At 44.2% G+C, this 19,657-nt stretch overlaps 2 protein-coding genes across 4 annotated transcripts; one reads left to right on the forward strand and one right to left on the reverse strand.

The window, feature by feature from the left end:
• Positions 1-314: 314 nt before the first annotated feature.
• Positions 315-17,727, reverse strand: ipo4 (importin 4). Of its 3 annotated transcripts, XM_054766294.1 has the most exons (31): positions 14,450-14,818; positions 14,211-14,297; positions 14,061-14,140; positions 13,940-13,981; positions 13,658-13,787; positions 13,397-13,576; positions 8,549-8,614; positions 8,370-8,471; positions 8,215-8,298; positions 7,980-8,129; positions 7,845-7,898; positions 7,573-7,682; positions 7,377-7,485; positions 7,137-7,266; positions 6,869-6,982; positions 6,169-6,282; positions 5,975-6,098; positions 5,798-5,909; positions 5,596-5,720; positions 5,429-5,506; positions 3,981-4,038; positions 3,794-3,899; positions 3,523-3,716; positions 3,391-3,435; positions 3,117-3,242; positions 2,711-2,937; positions 2,494-2,626; positions 1,327-1,431; positions 1,122-1,191; positions 887-1,022; positions 315-483 (listed from the first exon to the last, which is right to left on the reverse strand). In XM_054766294.1, exons 1-30 carry the CDS (start codon positions 14,513-14,515, stop codon positions 892-894), a joined length of 3,252 nt encoding a protein of 1,083 aa, XP_054622269.1. In that variant the 5' UTR covers positions 14,516-14,818; the 3' UTR covers positions 315-483; positions 887-891. The 3 variants fall into 3 exon arrangements, with proteins under 3 accessions (XP_054622269.1, XP_054622271.1, XP_054622268.1); XM_054766296.1 differs by lacking the exon at positions 14,450-14,818 and adding an exon at positions 17,324-17,727 and having other exon boundaries at positions 315-1,022; XM_054766293.1 differs by having other exon boundaries at positions 315-1,022.
• On the forward strand, positions 17,142-19,654 carry nanog (nanog homeobox). Its single transcript, XM_054766297.1, has 4 exons — positions 17,142-17,657; positions 18,082-18,455; positions 18,533-18,667; positions 18,869-19,654. The coding sequence occupies exons 1-4, from the start codon at positions 17,276-17,278 to the stop codon at positions 19,145-19,147; spliced, it is 1,170 nt and encodes a 389-aa protein (XP_054622272.1). The 5' UTR covers positions 17,142-17,275; the 3' UTR covers positions 19,148-19,654.
• The last annotated feature ends 3 nt before the right edge of the window (positions 19,655-19,657 follow it).

Raw genomic sequence — 19,657 nt, forward strand, 5'->3', positions numbered from 1 at the left:
GGTGCAGGCCGTACTGAGAAAGTGAAATATAGAGAGAGAAAACTGTACCTTTTTTCAAGGACTGTGTGTGAGGCGCTTCATTGGTACATGTCCATATTGGTGACGCCGCCTGTAGAGGTCCAACCTGAGCAGCCAAATAATGAGCCTAATAATGGAGTCAGATGTGAGGCCAAAGGTGGTGTGGGTAGACACCACAAAAACCAAGATGGACAAAGCAGGAAAGGTCAAGCAGAAAGACAAGCTACATACTTGACTTGCACGGAAAAAAAACAAACAACGCTTCCAATCAAAACACCATCGCATATGTTGAGAAAACTGTAGCTTTATTTATGTTACCAATAAGCACACAAGGCTTTGGTATGACGCAGCAGCTGAATGACACATCTGCTCCTGTGTGTGCCGCATCACATGCAACTGGGATTGAAGAGGCTTCTTCTCATCTCTGCTTGCAGGTGAGCGTGCAGGTGATGATGGCCCCCAACACTGAAGAGAGTTGGTTCAACTTAATGGTGCATCCAATATCCAAGCCCTCTGCAGTTATTACATTAGAATGCATTGGAAAAGGCTCACAACTGTCCCTGTAGAACATTTCTGCATAAAACATGCATTACATTCCTCACTGAAAATCTTGTAGGAGACTGTTGGCTGTGAGAGGCAGTGCGGAAATAGCATTTAGAGACCTAAAAGGAGTGAGTTAAAGTAGTTTTCATGACTGTGGCTTACTTGTCTGTCAGTTTTAGACCAAAATAAGGTGTCCGAACTAATACTTATCATTATAAAACATAAATGACACGTCAATCCTCAAGAGTGGCAGAGTGGTCACAGTGCTGTGTTTAGATTACACTTAGGCGGGGAGTATAAAATGAACTGCAAATGCCCGACTTGCCGCCATCACGAGGCGCCGATGGCCGCGCTGAGATGAGCCTGCTGCTCCCCGGGAAGTGCGGTCGCAGCCGCTTGGAAGTCCGCCGCGTGCTGCTGAGCGACTTGTTTCAAAAACGTAGCCAGCATGCTCTTTGTTTCTGTCCACAAAAAGAAAACAAAACAAACAAAAAAAAAAGAGTCAGCGTTGACAACGCTTCAAACATCCACACAGCACGAAAACTAGCTTTAACGTTTACCTTGATCAACCTCCTTGTTGCCAAGCACGTGACATGATGAGCTGACGATGGGTTTCATCAGAGTCACAATCTGGAAGGAAGGCACCAAAGATTAAGAATTCATGTTGTTCATGTGACGCTATAGCTCATCGAAAAGCAGCATATAGTCTTTCCACCTTGTGACAAATAACTAGGATTAAAAAAAAAAAAATTGACTGCATGCTACCAGAGCAGGGCTGTGTGAGTAGAGCATGGCCAGGCAGCTGAACACGGTCTTGTTCTCCTCCATATCCTCTTTGAGAGGAAGACGAGCAACCAGAGCTGGGACAACCTGTCAGAGACGACATAGTGACATTTTAATGTTTAAAACTGGGAGTCAGGTGAGTCGAGAGCAGAGGACATCGAGTGGGGACTTAATGTGCCGTCTGTCCGACACACAGCTGCAGATATCTGAGAGAAAACAGTGCGCCATAAAAAGAGAGACAGTGTCCCACTGCTGCAGGTCATGTCGTCATGCTTAAGGGAATTCCACGTACAATGAAGACTCCCAGGTACGACAAAGAAGTGGACTAGGAGGTATTTCATACCTAATTACTTGCCTAATCGGCCGAGGCTGGGAGATTATTCAAAGTTACGAAACACTGGTTTAGAGTGTCACAAATAGCAAGTTATTTTTTACATTTTTAGGGCTTTTTATGGGTGTGTCCATTATTCGTCTTTTTTTTTTTTCCTCCACACTCTGGGACCTACTATACTGGAAAAACAAATCAAAGCGCCGCTATATCAGTCCCCAACCACTGGGCTGTGGGCAGGGCTGAATCCGGCCAAGGGAAACTTTCAAGCGCAATGATTAAATAAATTAAAATATATATGTATATATATTTATAAATAAGTACATCACATTTTATGTAAATATATATCAATTTTGGAAATGTGGACCATTATTTTATTTAAAAAAATAATACACAGAAATCCCCCAGGTTTTGCATGTTTATGTTGTTTTGTTTCTGAGAGCACTTTGTTAGAGGCAAGGGTAAGGTTTAAAGACCGTACTGAGTGCTAATGTGCATATTTGTTCAGTGCACAACTTCAAATTAACACTGGCTATTACCCCACACATCCAACAGCGACATTATAATTTACTCAACAAAACAAACTCCAGGCTCGTACTGGTGGATGGTGGTTCTGTATTGATTTTGTGCTTTTAACTTGTTGCTGTTCCTGTCTTAATTTGACGTAATACATCAATAAATAGCATTAGATTGCTATAATGTACAAGTTTTGAACTGAACTCGCGAATGCCGGTGTGATGTCATTCACAGGCAAGATTTGGCCTGCAGGCCACCGGTTGAAAAACCCCAGTCTAGAGGTTATCCTTGTGATGCAAGGTCACCTGCTCCAGCGGGACCACTTCCACGTTGCTTAGGATCATCCTACAAAGGGCAGCACACAAGTTGTCGATCACTCTGCGGTCTGACTCTTTCGCCAGCAGGTTGGAGAAGACTGACAGCATCATGGGATAATCTCTGGGGATGTCCCCACTAAGGAAAACATTATCTGGGGACGCAACATTGCCCATAACCATGCACTTAGTAAAAAAAGAAGGATACGGGACTACGGTAGAACCAGCAGCTTGGGCAAGACATCCCAGTCCAAACACGCTGTTGTTGCGGACCTCCGGGTCACCGTCTTTCACTCCGGTTACCAAGACTGGGAGGAGTCTTTTGTGGAGTTTGCCCGCCAGTCGCTGACCTTCAGGCGCGCTGATGAGAGCCTGCAGAATTTCTCCAATTGTGCCCAGAGAGAAGGATTTTTCTGCCACGGTGCATGATGATTTCTTTGGAGAACAAACAAAAATAACATGCATTGAATATTTATTTCTTATACTGTATTGTATTAAGCAGCTCAACTCTTTCCTATGTTGCATTTCTGCATCTATGGTTACATCATACATGCCCTTCTTACATTCCTGGTACCCTTCTGTGTTGTCATCACAAAAAGTCAGTCCAGACTCACAGTTTTGCTGAGGATGAGAGGCAGCAGGTCATTGAGGAAAGGTGCAAAGCTGTCCGCAGGCACGGAGGCAGCCAGTAAGGGGATGCCTTCACCAGCAAACTCTTGGAGCATGGCGTCGTACTCCGCCTGTCAAATCAGCAGGAAGTGTTTAAACATGCATTGTGAAGAATGAAGGGCAGTTTTTTTCCATGTTGTTGTGGTAAATTATAATAATAATAGCTAGATGTTGTGAATGGGTTTGTGGTGAAATCCCTCACTACAAAAAATTGACAACCTGTTGCTCTTCATCATCAGCGTCATCACTGTCTTGACATGCAGTCTGGATGCAGATAAAAACATTAATTTGATTGATATTACAGCACATTAACATTTGCTCCACCAATGTGGGAATTTCTCTTAGCCTCACCTTCTTCTTGAGCACGTCACAGATAACTTTGCTGACCTCCTTGAGGCGCGTGGGGTCCTCAAAGGCCTTCTCCTTGCAGGACTTTATGACACCGTTCATGGTTTCCAGGATTCCCATCACAACCTGGCGCTCGTGCTCCGTGCGCACCGTCTCCAGGAAGCACGGCAGCACCACATCTAGCATCTTCAGTAAGGCTGGAGTAAGGGTGGATTTGTTTACTGCTCACCTTCATAGCACTTTTCATATCTTTATTTGCTATGCACAGTGGTACCTTGGTGATTCATGTCAGTGGGATTCTCTTGCCACACTTTGTGCTGTCCTCTGCAGAATTGGCCCATGGCTCCAAATGCTGCTCGGCGAACATCCTCATGTGGATACTGGACAAGGGGGGTATTTTTTGAAAAAATATATAAAGAATTAAAAGTCACACAAGTAGAAGGTGACACAGGGTGACTTACGTCTCTCATCTCAAAAACTTGCTGAAAGCTTGACTGCAGGTAGGGCTGGAAAACAGCACTGCCAAGGAAAAGCATCAATAGCAATAAATACTGTTTAAAAAAATAAAAAAAAAAACACCTGCTGATATGTGACACATATGGAATTTAGGCATGCAGTCGAGCTGGAGATGATAGGTTCAAGCTACCCTATTATACCGCATATAAGACGACCATTTTTCCACAGAAAACATTCAGAAAAAAACATGCCTTCTTATCTTAGGGGTCTAGAGGTTTACTGTATACATACTGTATGTTTATACTACGTTGTCCCTCGCTACATCGTGGTTCAAACATCGCTCCTTAACTCTATCACGGGTTTCCAAAATAAATGAATTCATAAATGACCGCTGTTTCGTGGTTGACTATGACCTCTTATTGGTCAAAACATACTGAAAGACAAGTTATACACTAAGCAGTACTCAGGTCACTCGGTATCAGTAATGCTACAGTGGTGAGACATGACATTAGATTAGATTACCTTCACACTGCATCAAGTCAGCCATGGCATGTCTGACATGATAAGAGTGAAAAAAGGTTCTCCTCCCATTCCGTGTGGAAGTGGTAAGGTTTTAGCTACTTACTTTGTCCTTCTTCCGCACTCCGTTTGCAACCCTTTCTTAACTTTATCATTAATACACTGGAGGCTAACTAGTTAGGTCAGTAGCATGTTATAGTTAAAGCAGTCTCGTGTCCCTGCAGTGATTCCATAGCCTGCGTATTACTGTTGAGCAATGTGGTGTAAACAAAGCATAACAGGAGTGTAAAGGTGACTATAGGGGTGTTACTTCATGTCTACAGGGCTCTAATAATGTTAAAAATCATATTTAGAAAGTCATAAACTAGTTTTCTATGCTCCAAGTATGAAAATATTAAATTTATTAACATTGAATCCTACTTTAATTCACTTATACACAACGGACGACTGTACATGCCAACCAACTGTTGATTAGCTATGAAATTGCAAGGAGTGAGACAGGTTAAGGAGGAGGGAGTCTCAATAATGAAAGCACTACACTTCTTATCATGTTATCGCTGTCCATTTCACAGGAGCAGATCCTTTCACATGTTCAAAGATACCATCTTTATGCTTCATGATGGTCACTGCCTGTTTCAGCATCTTAGATCTGGCATGCAGCCAATGTTGATTTCTCCCCTGAGCGTCTTTCACGTCCACTTTTATACACTGTCGCCAAACAAGTCTGCCTCACTGCCTTGGGAGCCATAATGGAGATTAAATTTAAGTAACTTAAGCTCCTGCGACCCAACCTCGGATAAGCGGAAGAAGATGTGTGCGTAACCACAAAAAGGCGAAACTCTGAATGCTGTAAACCAAGGGACCATCTGTATTGAGGCATGTCATCTACTTAAAGCAGAGGCCACACCGTAGTTTTGTTGAGTGCACTTGTTACCCAGTGTTGAAGGCAATCTCTCCTAGTGCATCGCAGGCATCCTCCTTCTCGTCAATGTAGGAATTCTCCACACTGAACCTGATGCATAAGAGGTGAAGAAGTAGACGGTGAAACTGTTTTAAAAAAAAAAAAAAAAAAAATTACATTCATGTTAGAGCAACATATACCCTGCAACATCATGGACATCCGTCTCTGGTTCATCTTCCAGAAATTCATCCGCATCTTTTTCCTCTCCCTTATCATCTTCATCGTCGTCCAGCAGGACAAATGTCTTGTCCTCTTCAAGGTGTGCCTGAAAACAGCAAACTGGTACATTTTTGTTTCACCTTTCATATGATTTCAATGTATATTACGATGGATGCTTCATACCGTGATGCCTTCGTTGGACTTGAGGGCAAGTAGCATGATGGTTGTAATGGGAGTGAGGTGAGGAGTCAGACAGTCCGGGCATACTGTGGATACAGCCGAGTAAAGACTGTACCTGATGGAGTGAGAAAGTGCGTTACAGTCAAGGTAAGAAACCGGGAGTTGACGACAACAACATACGTGCAGCGTCTTAGGTCAGGGTCATCGATAGAGTCGGTGAGTTTCAGTCCCAGTTGAACGCACTCTGCAGCAAGAGGGCTGAAGACATCTTTGCCAATAGTCCGAGCCAATACAGAGAGCGTGTCTAACAACAACAAAATACTAATAAACACAAATAAAAAAAAGTGAATACTGCTAATGTGGAGTCCACCTACCCAAAGATTGGGTTTGCAGAGACCTCATTTCCTCCGTGGTGGTGGTCAGGAAGCCCTTTAGGCTTTCAATCACTGGAGGGAAGTAAGGAACCAGCAGCTCCTTGCCAGCATTGGCTAGTGACATAACAGATATTAGGTGAACGCCACAGAGCACAGTCTGACCATCAGTTTATCCTAAATACAGTCATGGAAAAAAATATTAGACCATCCTTGTTTCTTCAGTTGATTGATCCATTTTAATGCCTGGTCCAACTAAAGGTACATTTGTTTGGAGAAATATAATGATGATAACAAACATAGCTCACAAGAGTTGGATTTAAGAGCTGATTTCTAGCAACTTCCATGGTTTTCTTCATCATAACCAAAACCACTTATGGTAGGTCCTTACATGAATAGCTATAGCATTGTACTGCCAAAATATTTAACTCCTATGAGCTATTTTTGCTGTCATTGTTATATTTCTCCAAACAAATGTACCCTTATGGTTCTTGGTAACAAAGCTAACTACAACTTATAATTTCTTAGCACATTGAATTGATATTAGTCTTTTTTACAAAATAAAAAGTATTAAAATGGCCCCCTGCGTCCTGTTGTACAGTATAGTGTACAGTACAGTGTGGTTAGCATGCCTTATTTTCTCTTGCATAATGAGAAATACTGTGTCTTAGAGATGTTGCTTTCATAGTTTCTGTACACTCACCGATGGCGCCGATGGCGGACACAGTGAGCTCTTTGATTTTCATGCTGTCTGTGCTGTTGAGGGCAGACAACATAGTGTCCATCAGCGTGGGAAGGTAGGGCTCAATTTCAGCTCCTGGTTCACAGAACACACAAGGAATTAATATAGTAAACACACACTGGACATCATTTTTAGACATGAATACCTGAATCTAACATGACCCTTAATAGGGAAATTGTCTCAGGACTTTTCCCATGTCAAACGTATTATCACGGTGAGCATAGCTTACCTAAATTCTCCAAGAAGTTCTCCAGTGCGTAAAAGGCCTTAGTGATATGACCAACCTTGGCCTGGTCCAAGGAGGAAAGGTAGCCGAGCAGCAAAGGCATCAATTCTTCACAATATTTACTGACGTCAGGCTGGTAAAAGAGGAGAAACATGTTTAAACACTGACATAACTGGAGCGTAATGAGGTAAAACATAGTAACTTAAAAAAAATTGTTTATAGTGATCGAACACAGCACATCACCTGTAAATGTTCAGAGAACTGTCCCAGGGCGAATAGGGCGGCGCTGCGCACCACCTGATTACCATCAGAAAGACTTCGGCAGACTGTCTGAAGCACTGACGACAGCATCCTGCCATAGTATTCATGTAAATACACAAGTACATGCATTCACTTCATGTTTAGCACCACATTCCTCACAGAAACACATCAGGCCTACTTGGTGCGTATATGATCTGCACATCCTTCAGCCAGCACAGCGAGACACATGAGGCCCCCCTTCCTCTGATAGGGATTATCACTGGCAAGGCAGGTCTGAGTCAGCGGCATCTATAAATTAAACAAATAAACATCAAGCTCTCATTTTCTCTGAAATCAGCCCAATAATTATCTGATAATTATCATGCACCCCTAGAAAATATATGATATATTCTATTCAGGTCAATATGGTATTTCAGGAACAATTGAAGAATTTAATTCAGGGTCACCAACCAGATGTTGGAAGAGTTTCTCAGGAGGCATACGGAGCGCCATCGTGTCAATAATCTGTGAATTAACAAAAATAAAGTCATGAATAAGTATGCTTTATTAAAGTACGCTAGGGAGCAGAACATATACTTGACATACCTGAGCAGCACAATGTTTAGGATTGTCATTGTCTGCGCTGTCTCCATCTTCCGCATCCTCCGGGTCCTCCTCTCCAGGCGGTGGCGCTGCAGTCAAAATGGGGAAGATGGCCTGCAGAATGGGAACCAGCAGCTTCTGCTTCAGCACCGCCTACAGCGAAAAAAGGCAACACAATAATGAGGGGAGTCATTTTTAATGAATTACTGTACGTACTGTTACTGATGTTGGGCCGAACCTTGCTCTTTAACTTGATGAGAAAGGAAATGCAAGAGAGAGCTTTAACTCGCAGGGAGTCAGTCAGCGTGGTGTCACTACCAACCTAGCGCAGAACACACATTAAAACTCATTTTTAAACTAAAATTCCTGCAAATAAAGTCACCGAGCGCTCACCTCCAAGCAGAAGCGAACCACGTCTGCGACGTGAGGCACAATGATGGACACCTCGCTCTCCATCAGCTCGTTGAACACCTCCATGGCCTCGCTGGCTTGGCTCTGACGGAACACGGGACACACGGCACAGCCATGTTAAATAAAAAGGCAATAAATACTCGCCACGTGAACGACTTTACCTGATCTGCTTTAATGAGATGTTTCAGAGCGACAATCAGACTGGGGATGATGGAGCGCATCTGGTTCTGAAAGGCAGGATGCTGCATTTTATTTGATTTTATTACAAGCATAAACATAATACTAAACATAAAGTGCACCTGCACAATCTAAGGATAATCATAACACAATAGCTGTATGAAAAATAAGTGGCAAACAACAACTATATACCCCTCTTGCTGTTTATAATGTATAAACTGTTTATAATATGCTGTACATGCACCTTAAATGCAGAAGGCATCGAAGCTGCAGTAATGTTATTATGCATTATTATACGTTATTACTAACGTAATTTGTAGCAGATGACACAAGAGGAGCCTTTACATTGATCCATTAAATTTAGTTTACTTAAAGTTCCTAGTTGTAGGTTGTTGGTTTTTTTAAACATTCTATTTTGGCTAGTCACCCAACCCACTGGCAACCTGGAAACTCCAGGAAGCACCTATAATGACTTCGAAGCAACATAAGAGAAAACAACCCGAAGGCCCTCCGAGAGGCGGTGTGGAAGATGAGCCAGATAGGACAGACCAAGCGTGAACGACTGGAACGGTTAACGACAACGAGAAAATCCTCCGGAGATGCACATGTGGATGGGAGAAAGTGACGTCACGCAGGGGCGTACACATCTACCAGGGGCAGATGAAATGTAGAAAGCAGACAGACCAGCATCCTCGCACAGCGCGAGCAGATCAGACGATAGGGACCCAAAGCCAGCTCCCAGGACCCAACAGTGCTGGGACGTCTGAGGTGGCGAAGGTAGCACTGTGAGGGAGGTGGACCCCAGCGGAGACGAGAGCCCGTCCGAAAGTACAGCCCACAAAACCAGCAGCAAAGGAGTCAGCATGTCCTGGAAGATCAAGTGGCCAAAGGCTAGCGACCGGGCAGGCTGGCAGAAGCTCAATGCAGAGTTGAGTCATTTGTTGGAATTGACACTGCGAGGAGTCGTCGAGAGCAAGCTCAATATGTTTGGCGAGATTATCTTTGAAGAATGCAAGGAGAGGTTCGGCGAGGTCAAAAAGAGGCAGCCCACAGCCCCAGGGAAAGGAAGGAGGGAGAGGGACATCGAGCAGCTTGTCGGAGACAAGCGGCAGCTCCGCCGGAACTGGCGGAAAGTGACACCTGAGGAGAAAGCTGGCCTTAAGGAGCTGTGGGACGAGCTCAGGCAAAAGCTCGCCAGGCTGCGCAGAATGGAGAGTATCAGAAGGAGGGGGAAGAAGAGAGAGAAAGAGAGAACCAGCTTTTTTAAAGACCCCTTCAAGTACGCTCGGCAGTTGCTGGATGAGAAGCGGAGCGGGAAGCTAGATGCCTCCAAGGAGGAGCTGGAGAGTTACATCAAGAGCCAGTACAGTGACAACAGACGAGCCATCCCGCTCGGCTCCCCAGGACATGTCCCACGCCCAAACCCACCTGCAACACAGTTTGACACCTCCCCACCCAAGTTGCGGGAAGTGGAGGATGTCATCAGGAAGGCAAGGTCAGCGTCAGCCCCCGGGCCAAACGGGCTCCCGTATAAGCTGTACAAGAACTTCCCCCAAGTGGTGAGGATACTATGGAGACTCATGAGGACAGCTTGGAGGAGCCAGCAAGTGCCATCAAAGTGGCAGCATGCAATTGGTGTATTCATACCAAAAGAGGAAAACTCCAGTCCCATCAGCCAGTTTAGAAGCATCGCCCTGCTCAACGTGGAGGGGAGGATATTCTTCTCCATCCTGGCCAGGAGAATGACCAACTTCCTCATGGCAAATTATTACATCGACACAAGCTGCCAGAAGGCTGGAATCCCTGGTTTCCCTGGATGCATTGAGCCCTACTCCATGATTTGGGAACAAATCCAGTTGGCTAAGAGGGAAAAGCGGGACCTGCATGTTGTGTGGCTAGATCTCGCCAACGCATACGGTTCAGTGCCACATAAGTTGATAGACTTCGCCTTGGACTTCTTCCATGTTCCAGAGTGTGTAAAGATCATCACCAGATACTTTGACAACCTGCACATGTGCTTTCCGCTGGAAGGCTGCACAACTGGATGGCACCGCTACAACGAGGAATCGCCATGGGATGTGCCATCTCCCCAATCCTGTTTGTGACAGCCTTCGAAGTCATCCTCAGAGGGGCCAGGCAGGTCGTTGGAGGGATCAGGCTACCATCAGGGGAGAGGCTCCCACCACTAAGGAGCTACATGGACGACGTCACGACCATCCTTCAGACGGCACCATGTACAACACGACTCCTTGAGCGTTTTGATGAGCTGATCACGTGGGCGAGAATGAAGGTAAAGGCAGAAAAATCAAGAAGTCTGTCAATAAGGAAAGGAGTCCCCCAAGTCAAGACCACCTTTGTGGCGGGAGGAGAGCCAATTCCACAGCTCCCTGAAAAGCCCCTCAAGAGCCTGCGGAGGCAGTACACTGCGGACTTGTCTGACAGACAGATGGGAAAGCAGGCCAAACAACAACTTGCCGAGGGGATGGCAAGGATAGACCAAAGCCAGCTGCCAGGGAAGCGCAAGGTGGGGTTCTACCAGCACACACTATACCAACATGTGATGTGGCCACTTAAGATCTGCGAGGTCCCCATTTCAGAGGTCAGCAAGATGGACAGCCTAACCAACAGATACATCAGGAAGTGAATGAGATTACCTCGCTGCTTCTCAGGTGCAGGCCTCTTTGGATGGAACATGGTGGAGCTCCCTTTGAAATCCATCAGTCTCGGGTACAAGCAGGAGAAGGCACGCCTTGTACTTGAGATGAAGGACTCTGCTGACCATCTAATAAGGAGTGCAAAAGTCCCAATCCGCACAGGCCGTAAATGGAAAGCACCTGCCGAGGTAGAAAACGCCATCTCCAGCCTGCAACACCAAGAGGTGATGGGGTCAACCCAGACAGGTCGCACTGGCCTAGGCTGGGCAGCGCCACGACAGTTCTGGTCCAAATCTACCATGAGGCAAAGGAAGACCATGGTGGTGGACGAAGTCACCAGGGTGGAGCAGGAGCACTTCCACATAAAGGCGATATCCCAGGGCAGCCAAGGAGCCTGGACACAATGGGAGGCTATCGTGCAGAGGCGCATCAGCTGGGCAGACATTTGGAGGACACCACAGAGCAGACTAAGCTTCCTGATCAGAGCAGCCTACGACACCCTCCCATACCCCGGAACCTCACTCAGTGGTTCGGGAGTGAGGTAGGCTGTCCGCTGTGCAGTACCACCAAGGCTAGCCTCCAGCACATCCTATAAGGATGTAAGGTGGCGTTGACCCAGGGACGGTTTAGGTAGCGCCACGACCAGGTGCTAGCCAAGTTGGCAGAGCACCTTGAAAGATGCAGGGTGGCTGCAAACCGCACCCAGACAAAGGTAAGGCCGGCACTAGCTGCTTTGGTCAAGCCAGGCGAAATGCGCAGAGCACCCACGCAGGGAGTTACCATCCTGAGACGAAGCAAGGAGTGGCAAATGCTGGTGGATCTCAGAAGACAACTGGTGTTCCTGAGAGAGATCATAACAACTACTCTCAGACCAGATATTGTCATGTGGTCTGCAGTGGAGAGATCAGTCCACTTGATCGAGCTAACCATCCCCTGGAAAGAGGGCATGACAGCAGCCCACGAGAGGAAACACCTCAAATACTCCGAGCTGGGCGGCGGAGTGCCGAGAGGCTGGCTGGAGAGCCAGGGTATACCCTGTGGAGGTCGGAAGCAGGGGCTTTGTTGGCAAGACGGCAGTCCAACTGCTCCGCAGTGCTGGGATGACAGGGACAAGCCTGTGGAAAGCGGTGAAGGAGCTGGGAGAGGAGGCTGAGAAGGCGAGCTACTGGCTGTGGCTTCAGAGGAAGGAAAAAGGATGGGGGCTAACACCCACTTGAGGGCAGCTGCAGGGAGTGGCGGGGAAACGTCCCCATACGTCACTGCCCCCCCGCCGGGAGATGTACTGGTATCGGGGGCGAAACATCTGTGAACAGCGGCCTCCAGCTGACGACCCTGCAGCTGCCCGCATTGGGACCGGAGGAGGTGCGACAGGCCGGAAGGTCGAAGCAGGAACCAACAGCTGACCTGTACAACAATCTAATAATATCTTAGAATTCTCATAATGCCTATTATCAGTCTTCATTGCATATTTAATTTAATTGTAACTTTACTTGATTTTATTTAATTGTAACTTTACTCAATTTAATTAAGTTAAATTGAATAAGACTAAATTAATTTAATAACACAATCATTTAATTTTATGTAATTGTAACTTTACTTAATTTTATTTAATTTAATTGTAACTTTACTTAATTTTATTAGGTTAAATTGAATAACACTAAATTTATTTAATGACACAATCATTTAATTGTATTAAATTCAATTTAATAACACTAAAACTAAATTAATTTAATAAAATAAAATAAGTGTAATGAAGACTGAATAATAGCATTTAATTCCATTAAGTTCAATTGAAGTTAATTTCAATTTAACTTTCCCTTATAAAATAGAATAAAATAAAACATTTATTTTATTCTATTTTAGTTTCATTTATTCTAGTGGACTTTAGCAAACTATCCTGCAGCTACATCAAGTCCTGGGAAAAATACAAATTTGTCCAAAATAAAGAAGATAATTGAGGATGACACCCTTTTCTCCCGCTCAACTACAGTGAGCACAAAAAATGTTCTAAATAAAAATGTACTATAATTTGTGTTTTGCACACACACAAAATCTCCCAAGGTAAATGAATTAAGTCCCAAAACAAATAGTACTCGACTCACACTTGTTGTTGTACCTAATTTTGCATCTGGTGACTGTATGTAGGCACTACAAACACAACATAACATGTCGTCTCACCATGTGTTCGGTGCCAGTGTAGGCCGTGATGGCGGTGAGGGTGAGGATGCAGTAGTAGAGGGCTGTGGGGTTGTTGTGGTCCTGTAGCACGGTGCTAAAGAGCTGCAGCAGCTGGCAGTAGTGAGGCTGGAAAGGCTCAGGGTTCGACTCGACCACCTTGTTGAGAAGCAGGAGTCCAACCTGCAAGGGAAAGACTTTTTTTTGTTTTTCCTTCTTTCCTAAAACATTCAAGTTTTTTTTTTTTGTAAAATGGCGCTGAACCTGTCTGTCATGCGGGTCGACACTCTCGGTGGCTTGATTGAGGAGCTGCAGCAGGGCAGGCCAGCTGTCGGGCGTCTCGTGTTTGACCATGACCGCACACAACTGGGAGAGCGAGTGCTGCACTGTGTGTCTGCAAGATAAAAAGCTAGAATTGATTGACTATCAACTAGTTTATGCCTTTGTAGGCCACTGACAGTGACGTTTTCCTTATCAATTTTTTATGTTGGCCTCTCAGCTATGCATTAATCGCATTTAATTAATTGCATTTAATCGGCAGCTTACTCTGTCTCCTGCATGAACGCCTGCAACACCACCGCCTTGAGGCTGCATGAAAAAAGAGGCAAAGGTGTCACCAACTTGCCTTAAGTCAAAAACAAGGATTCCAGTGACATCATCATCTTACCTTTCTCTGTCTGCAGGGCTTATCTTTGTCCACCGTTTCTTCACTCTAAGCCTCAGCATCACCGCAGCCGATTGACGGATCTAGGAGAGGCAAATAATGATGGACATGGCACTTATATGCCACTGGATAGAAATACTTTCCAGCAAATACCTGAGGGTTTTGGGAGCCACCCATGACAGCACAAAGGGCAGGGATGATGGCTGGGTCTTTGAAAGCTTGCTTCAGATGGATTGTGGCCTAAAATAAGTGTGTATACAACACACATCAACGCATACAAAGGACACCACGGGGCAGCCATACTAAGCAAGGCTCCATTTTGATTTGTTTAGTATGAAGTTCAAGCTAGCTCACGTTTAGCCATTTGTAAAAGTAAGACTTTTATGTCCTACCTGCTGGATAATAGCATTGTCAGGCTGTGTCATTTGCAGGAGGAGCTGCTCAAGTTCTTCTGTCATTGTGAAGACTTAACGTTGATTTAAGCACCCAAAAAATAACTACAAATATTGATAATAATACTGAATACACTGGAGTTGTTCTTTCTTGGTGTGGCTAACAGAGCGGCGAGTCTCCACTAACAACAAGCTATCAAAGGAAAAGCTGGTTTTATATCACTTGGATGTGACTTTGCTATTTTTTCACGCGAATATGAATGAAATTCCGGCGTTGAAGAAGTGAGTTAGATTTAGCCTCAGCTGTCAGCATGCGGGGAAGACCCAGCTTGCAGTACAACGTGAGTGGCGTTAAAGGGACAGGAGGATTTTTACTCACATGAAAATAAGCAGCGCCCCCAGCCGGACAGGAGGTCTATGTACAACAACAGCATCAACCATTGGCAGTAATATACTGTACTTGATTTGGGCTTTTACATTTTAATCAGATTTTGATTAATTACGTTTTTGTTACATAAAAAACCGTAATTAATTAAAATCTAGACTTTTGTAAGAAAGTTTGCTAACCCAGTTCAACATTTTATATTTGTTAATATCCAACACAAACATACTATAACAAACACTTAGAATTCTTTATTTTCTGAATTGCAGAGATGGAAAGAATGCTAAAATATTGTTTTCAAGTGAAATAAACTTTTCTGAAGTTTTATTCAAGGACAAGTACAAGTACAAGGCTAAAAATCTACTCAAGTCAAAGTAAAAATAATAGGGGATTTCAAATTGACCCAAAGTAAAAGTTACTTTTTTTCCTGTGCAGATCACATTTTATTAAATTTCTTGATTCATAATATTAATTTAAGCAGTAAATGTCATATATATAATAAATCTTTCAAAGTAATGTTTGTTCTTACTAAAAACAGCCTGCATATAATGCAGCTAATTATTAATATGAACTTTGGTCTCCTTACATTCCACTTTTTTTTACTCTTTTATTACTCTTTATTCTCATCAAATTTTGACTTTATTCTCATAATACCTTTCGATTATCAAGCAAATTATTTAAATACTGTGCTTCCATTTTTTGATCGTAAAACCTTCCAACTTTTCTTCTTGTAGGATTACAACTTTTGAATGATTAGGACTCTATTTAGTCTGCTATTTTTTCCATGTGTGCTGTTTTTTTAAGTTTACAAGGGGTCGCAAAAGGCCCTCTGGCTGCACTTTGGACAATCCTGAGGGAAATTAATTGCAATCACACTAAATACTGAATAAAATTCTCAAAACACTTGAAACACCTCTTGTTTTGGTGCATGGCAGTGCCATACACGTGCAACCCGTACCAATAAGCATACGTTTCTTGCATGGATTAGCAGACCGTGAATAAAAGTAAAACCTATGTCCTCTTTTTAAAAAAGAAAAACAGCAATCCAAAGCAAACAACCGTACAGGGTGACTCGAGAGGCCACAAAAGGTCTTCAGAGCGCATTCCAATGCAAATTTCCAGTGTCTAGTCACAGATGCGAAATGCTGATGTGGCCATCAGGCTCATATTGTCACCACTAAGTGAATCATTACCACGCCAATAGCACCAAGTAGGGGGCAACACAAACAGCGACTTTGATGGAAACGTACACCCTAATCTAAGTCATCTTTATGAAAAGGATTGCAAATGAGGGCAAAAGGGAGTTTGCGTCAACATGTTCAAAGTGGGGAGGCCGAGGGGTGTTGTTTGTGGTCACCGACTCATGAAAACAAGTCATTATGTCACAAGGAGAGATGCTCAGAACGACTACTTTTCCTTTTTTACCTTTATATGATATATGATTGTATTGTATTGTACTGATTGTATGATACTGATTGTATTTTTCGTACTATTAGCTCTGCTTCCTCCAAGCGTGCTCAAAATCATTCAGGTTTTGATTGACAGTCTACAGTGGCAATCAAGAATATTTTGTGTTTATTCTTTGTATTTTTTCTTATTCGAGGCACACCTTAACAGCCTAGAACTAGGCTTTACTTTGCTCTGTTGCATCTATTATTTTGCTTTATTTTGGTCATGGGATGGTCGAAGGGCGGTTGTCCAGTTGTACTTTAAAAACAATACAAAATAAAGTGTGGAATAAAACTAACTGAAACATTCATCTACTGTATGAACAACTTGACATTGTTGACTGTGAAAGCTGCAATTAAAGCGACATTAAGTATCTGAAAACATGATCAAATATACTTATTTTTGACGAACAAGATATTTGCTCTTACTGTGTTACACAAGTTAGCTTTCTCGCTTCTGCAATGTGTATTTAAATATCGGCTATATTATTTAGGATTAGCAAAATAACCTGCCAAAACATTTTGTTTTTTTTGTTACCTGTTTTAAGATATTTAATTTGTCTTATGTTAACCAAAAAAATAATCAGTCAGTTCATTTCAAAAATATAATTTGTCTTTTATATTTGATGTAATTGTAAAAACCTATAAATATAAGCTTAAAATCTTTTAGAAAGTGTGACATTACAAACACAAAAAAAGTATTTGTCTATGACGTGTTTGATTAGATTCATGTTGTCTGATTTAACTATTTTACTATGTGAAAGAGTGAGCCAGTGAGAGGGCGTCTGTGAAAAGGTGAGGGCAGCTGATTGGCTGAAATCTCAACACCCACCTCCACACCTGTCCACAGCCGAGGCGCCGCCTTAAAAACAGCAGCCAACAAGTTGGCGCGATTTACGAACACAATTTGGCCTACCAGGCCGGGTCACGGTGCTAAGTCTGTTGGCCTCTTTTAACTTTTTAAGCATAGCTTTTTAAAATTGAGCCCCCGGAGAAATGGCAGATTGGAAGACACAGATAAACTACAACTATAACCCGTCTTACCATGCTTATGCCTACGGCCTAGTCTACCAGCACGGACATGAACAGCACCACGCCGGCGCCGCCGACTACAGCAACTACGCCCCCGGAGTGGCACAGGTGTACTACGCCGCCGCCGCCAGGTCCCGCGAAGAGTCCCCGCCTCACAGCCCGGAGCAGCATGTCGCTAACGGCCATTGCCACTACCAGAGCTCCGGTGTCGTCTACTTCGGGGAAAGCCAAGCGAGCCGCCTCCTCCTGGCTGGACCCCACCGAGCTGCCTACGATACACCGGCTGAGGAGAGCAGGAGGGCCGGAAGCGACTCCACCAGCGACTCAGAGGCTTACGCCTCACCAGGTATGACTAGCAAAAAGTCCGGCTAGTAAGACGCTTTCATAGCTCACGTTACCGCGTGTCCACAAATGTATGGGACTTTGAGCACTTATGGATGAAAAAGAATCTTAGGTGTTTCTTTTGTCCACAATTTTAACGCTTTCCTCGTTTATGTCCGGACCAAGGGCGACATCTTGTGACGTGATTTGGAACTGCAGTAGTGCCGTGCTGTTCTCCCTGTCATATAGCGATTTTTTTCACTTGTTTTTTTTTTGTTTTTACACTAAGGCGCCTTGTCATTTTGAAAGACTTGCTGCAAAATGCCAAGTTTCCATGTCTTATACATGATATTTGACTCGTTCTTGCAGGAAGTCCTTTTAAACAGTAAGTAACAGACAGACACGGCATTATACAAAACTAAAGTAATTTATGTTATCCTCACATTCAGATTCATGGAGTTTTGGCAGCAGCCGAGAAGGAACGCTCCCGCAGACAGTCCCTACCACACAGGCAAAGAAAGACATCAGCGGGGAGGCAGACAGGAGTCCGGGTGCCACAGATGTTTCCAGCTCGTTCATGGGGGAGCCACCTTCTTACACAGATGTGGGCAACCACAGCAGCAACGTCTTTGCCCTACAAATGCCCTTGCCCACCCCGAAGAAAGAAAGCACCACCACCACAGAGACCCCTAAAGGCAAGGTGCGCGTGGCCTTCTCGGAAAGCCAGATGAACGCTCTCGTCAAGCGCTTCAGCGTGCAGAGATACCTCCCCCCTGCAGAGATGAAGAACCTGGCTGAGCACACGGGGCTTACATACAAACAGGTGGGAGGTGCACATGAATGGGGGACTGCAGGGGAGGCCAGGTGAACTACCTCTCATTTTGTATCATTGCTTGTTAGGTGAAGACGTGGTTCCAAAACAGAAGGATGAAGCTAAGGAGGCACCAGAAAGACGACAACTGGAGGTTGGAGCGCTACTGCACCGACAAGGACCGCAGCCCAGGACATGGACCTTTATTCAGCTATGTTCCACAGGTAAGAAAATCCCATTTTCCGCTGTCCTGTCTGGTTTCCTGTTTGCTCATAACAGACAAACACTGGCTTGGACACACAGCAATGCGTCCATAATGGAGGTTGAACCGTAGTTTGGTTAAGACCTTAAAGGCGAGACGTAACATACTGTAGTAACATCAAAAACAGAAAAATGTCATTCTGACTTCCTGTCTTGTCTTTCAGTATCAATCAGAAACCCAAAGACCAGCCTTTAAGAAGACTACTCCCCAGAACCTGTCCTTCTATCTGGCCTCCATGGGCAGCCCCACCGGGTCTGCTAATTACCCCTCCGGGACGCCCAGTCAAGCTATCATGCCCGCCGCCAGGCCCCAGGCAACCGGGTGGTCCCTGCACCCGGGCGTCAGCCAGTACGAATACAACCCTGGTGTGTTCCACTTGAGCGGCAACACCGAGCCTGACAGCAACTTTGAGGGCGCAGATGGAGCGCCTGTCACCAGCTGAAGCGCCTCAAAGTTATTCTACATACCGGCCAGTAGGAGGTGCTGTTTAGACTACTGTATAAATTCTGAGATTTTTTTTTTCAGGGTGGGTGTACATTGTTCATACATTTTTTTTTTAGCACCGAGTTTTATTTTTATACACAACTATTTAATACTTGTTGGTGTGTCCTTTTGTGCTTGGTAATACAGCATGTTTAGAGGACAGCTCAAATCTATGCACGTTTTTCTATAAACACAACTTAAAGAATGTGTCTTGTACATTCGGTTAGCTCAGTGAAGAGGCCAAATTGTCACCAAGGCAGGGCTGCACACTGGAAAATAACTGATGTGGGCAGAGGGGTGATTTTGATTGTTGATTTTAATTAAAAAATGGCTACAACCTTTAACACAAATTGCATTTGTTGTTTTTTCCCCCAATATGCCTTTTTGCAAATTTTCTGTTGAGTTTTTTTTTGTTTTGTTCAATTGTATTTTTAGAATGTGCTGTGAGACACCGTAATGCTGCACACAC

Source organism: Dunckerocampus dactyliophorus, chromosome 21, assembly GCF_027744805.1.
Source record: "Dunckerocampus dactyliophorus isolate RoL2022-P2 chromosome 21, RoL_Ddac_1.1, whole genome shotgun sequence".
NCBI lineage: Eukaryota > Metazoa > Chordata > Actinopteri > Syngnathiformes > Syngnathidae > Dunckerocampus > Dunckerocampus dactyliophorus.

Excerpts from the sequence above, each read along its gene's own strand:
- ipo4 (XM_054766294.1), bottom strand. The coding sequence starts at position 14,515 with ATGACAGAAGAACTTGAGCAGCTCCTCCTGCAAATGACACAGCCTGAC. Across the intron at positions 8,130-8,214 it reads TCATCAAGTTAAAGAGCAAG|GCGGTGCTGAAGCAGAAGCT; the intron begins GTTCGGCCCAAC and ends TTTTCGCTGTAG. Across the intron at positions 1,192-1,326 it reads ACTCACACAGCCCTGCTCTG|ATTGTGACTCTGATGAAACC; the intron begins GTAGCATGCAGT and ends CCTTCCTTCCAG.
- nanog (XM_054766297.1), top strand. The coding sequence starts at position 17,276 with ATGGCAGATTGGAAGACACAGATAAACTACAACTATAACCCGTCTTAC. Across the intron at positions 18,456-18,532 it reads CGGGGCTTACATACAAACAG|GTGAAGACGTGGTTCCAAAA; the intron begins GTGGGAGGTGCA and ends ATTGCTTGTTAG. Across the intron at positions 18,668-18,868 it reads TATTCAGCTATGTTCCACAG|TATCAATCAGAAACCCAAAG; the intron begins GTAAGAAAATCC and ends CTTGTCTTTCAG.